Genomic DNA, 3,222 nt, shown 5'->3' with positions numbered 1-3,222 from the left:
TAACTTCTATTATGCTTATGATGTTGATTTGATTGGTGAGAATGAGTGTGACAAATGATTGAAAGACTTACCTTCACTTGAATCCATATCTATTGGAAGCTATTCATTCTGTCATTGTCATTCAGTTCAATTTGAGAGTAATGATTGAATGAAGGAGTAATAATCAGATCTGACATGTTTTCAATCCATATATCTGTTTGAAGGAGCATTTCAAGGAGATTTGGGAGATGATCGAAATCGAATAGCACAGCTCCTTTCAATTATCGAAACACTCTAACAATGAAGAGTGATGAATAGAAGCAAGAATGATGATTAGATCTGAATCATCTTGTATCATCTTGTGTCAATGTATGTAGCTCCCGTTTGTTTCTCATTCATTGGATCTGTTGTTTTGGAGAGTATGAGTAATGAATTGAGTTGAGAGTAGATATACCAGTTCTCACTTCAGTTGATATCGTTACCATAACTACTTCCTCATTAAAGCCATTTGAGAATGTTTATGAATTGAATGCAACGAGTCTGATTAACAGTTGAAGATAAGATGTAGATGCTGTTGCTCTTGAATTGTTTATTCGAAGCCGAAGTTCTTATGTCTAGTCCATTCGATAGTCTGTTTGTTCCAAGTCATGAGTTGTAACCTGATTCTCAGATTCAAATGATGTATCAACAAACAAGAGAAATCTCCTTATCATTATCAATTCTCTGTTCTTCTTCAATTCTCCTCGCTTTGTTCCTTTGCCTCTCTCTTCAATCGATCCTTTTCTTATCGGGCTTCCATTTTCACAGAATCAATCCTAGTTCTCATCTTGAATTCCATTTCTTACAAAGGAGTTTGATTCAACAGTATAACCAATACACTCATGTTGTCTTTGCTTCCTCGTTCAAGACTCAAATCAATGAAACTAGACAAGGCATCTTCTAATCTTTCATAACTCTGCTACAAATCACATCATTCACAAATGATAACCATCAACTCTGTTAACACTTCTCTCACTTCATCCATAGCATCGTTGATTATCCTCCATAACCATCAAGAATCGAAGAAACAAATCATCTCAGAAACTCATTGATGGTGTTGTCTAGTCATCCTTTCATATGAATAGTTGAATCCAAAAGTCATTTCTATTCCACTATTCAATCCTTGCATTGACATCAAGGTACCTTCATATCCAGATTGTGTGAAGAGAATGACTCCTTATCAACAACTGGTTATTCCAAGATAATCCACATTCAGTGATAGATGGTAATGAGGTCTTATACTAGCTGACATCAGGCCTTATCGATGGTATCAGGTGCTTGAGAGAAAGCAACTGAACAATTGGAATCAATGCGAATACAACCATAAATGGAGTCAACATTGGATGTTGAGAATAATATGTATTGCATTTGATTGAGCATAGCAACGATGTGGATAGAGTATTGTTTCGTTTATCAAACATAATATAGATTCACACTTGGTATTGAAGAGAATATTGGATTGATTGATGTTGGTAAAGAGAGCATTTGAAGTGAGTGAATAGTACTATGATGATTGTAATGAATAGATTATTAAATCGATACGGATTCTCCGAAGTGAATAATCCATTTTGTGGTTTGCCTTGAATGATTAATGCTTCTTATTGAATGGAATGATGAACACATTCACTTTGTTCTTATCCTAGCAGTTTGTCTGGAAATGGTAAAGTGAGTTATCCATTTTCTTATCATTTCCCTTTTTGGTTACTCAGAGTTGAAGGCCCATGTTGGTGACGATTTGTACGTAACATATGTCAATTACCTATTACTTATGGGATGATACTTGAACACAGAAGAGTGGACGAACTATTAGGTTAAAAGTGTATTCTTTGCTAATCGTATTTCATTTCTAGCTTACTTGTCGTCTCTATGATGATATGATCAAAGCTGGAATCAAGCCTGAGAATATCACCTATCTGACCTATTACAGTGATGTGTACAAAGATGTGAATCCCTTCAAGGGGATAGTTTTCACAAATCCTGCAGATAATAAAGATAGCGATTGGGCTAAGTATGGTGGTTTGATCATATTGATTACACGGATAAGGATATCAATCTTAGAGTATTTCTTGCTATTCTCTCTGGAGATACTGAAACTGTGAAGGCTAATACTGGAAAGGAGAATCCTAAGGTTCTGGCTGCTGGCCCTAATGACCCTGTATCACCTGTTTCATTGATCATGGTACAAAAAGTATCATTGTTGTTGGTGAGGATTATGTCACTGAAGAACAATTGCTTGATTCCTTGAAAACTGTTCATAAGAAGAAACTATATGGAAAGTGGGTTTGGTTCATGGAAACTTGTTATTCGGAGTCCAAGAATCTCCCTAAGGACTGGGATATTAACATAATGACAGCTAATGATGATAAACCCTATGGTTGGATGATCAACTGCCCTCCGAATGATGAGATTATTGGACCCTGGGAACTTGTATTTCCTCTCTTTGGAATGAAGCCTTCATGGTGTATGCGGAAGAGAAATCCAAGGATGTGATTGGTGAACTTGTAGATGCTGTTATGAAGGAGGTTGCTGAGACTTCTGATCAGAATGTGAGTGAGTTTGGAAATAATGTCCTTCAGAGATCTTCCTCTTTCTGATTTCTTTGGAGAATTTCCTGCTCCTTCTTTCCGTTCTTTGAAGAAGGCTTCCTCTGCTTCCACTGTATCTCTTGATCAAGTTCCTCTTCATCTTGCTAAATGGAGAACTATTCGTGCTGATAAGTCTGACTCTGCTGCTGCTCTTGCTGAATATGAGAAGCTTGCCTTTGAATATGCTTTGATGAATGAGAAGGCTGCTGATAAGGCTTTGAGAACTCCTTCTGAGAGCTATTCTGCTTCTTGTGTGAGAGAACTTAGTATTGTTCTTCATGAAAAGTGTGGTCATTCTTTCCCTTTCAGTGAGACTACTTCAAATCTTCTTCGTAACATTTGTCTTCCTGGACTGAGTGTTCCTAATGTGAACTAGAATGAAAATTGTATGTTAATCATGAATTGATGTTGTTTGTTGTGGCAGTTCCTATGCAAGATCCTCTCTAACATGATTCCAGATCATTGATGAACAACTGGAACCAATCAGTTCCTTGTTGATTCCAGATGATTGTAAATCTACCAATAACTGTTTCTGGACATCCATACTCTTAGAATCGTATTGGTTTGTGATATGAACATAGAATTTAATAGTATCAAGATAATAAGTGAGATGATCTAA

The 3,222-nt window shown here is 36.5% G+C and overlaps 2 protein-coding genes across 2 annotated transcripts; both read left to right on the top strand.

Annotated features, from left to right (window-relative positions):
• Window positions 1-1,892: 1,892 nt before the first annotated feature.
• JH06_5008 (acetyl-carboxylase) lies at window positions 1,893-2,263 on the top strand (the record flags this gene model as incomplete). Its single annotated transcript, XM_014669567.1, has 2 exons — window positions 1,893-2,026; window positions 2,077-2,263. The coding sequence occupies 2 exons, from the start codon at window positions 1,893-1,895 to the stop codon at window positions 2,261-2,263; spliced, it is 321 nt and encodes a 106-aa protein (XP_014525053.1).
• Window positions 2,264-2,307: 44 nt separating this feature from the next.
• JH06_5007 (hypothetical protein) lies at window positions 2,308-2,979 on the top strand (the record flags this gene model as incomplete). Its single annotated transcript, XM_014669566.1, has 2 exons — window positions 2,308-2,504; window positions 2,574-2,979. 2 exons carry the CDS (start codon window positions 2,308-2,310, stop codon window positions 2,977-2,979), a joined length of 603 nt encoding a protein of 200 aa, XP_014525052.1.
• Between the last annotated feature and the right edge of the window lie 243 nt (window positions 2,980-3,222).

Source organism: Blastocystis sp. subtype 4 (genome assembly GCF_000743755.1).
Source record: "Blastocystis sp. subtype 4 strain WR1 chromosome Unknown seqid_0492, whole genome shotgun sequence".
NCBI lineage: Eukaryota > Bigyra > Opalinata > Blastocystidae > Blastocystis > Blastocystis sp. subtype 4.
This window is presented reverse-complemented; position numbering and strand designations above follow the sequence as displayed.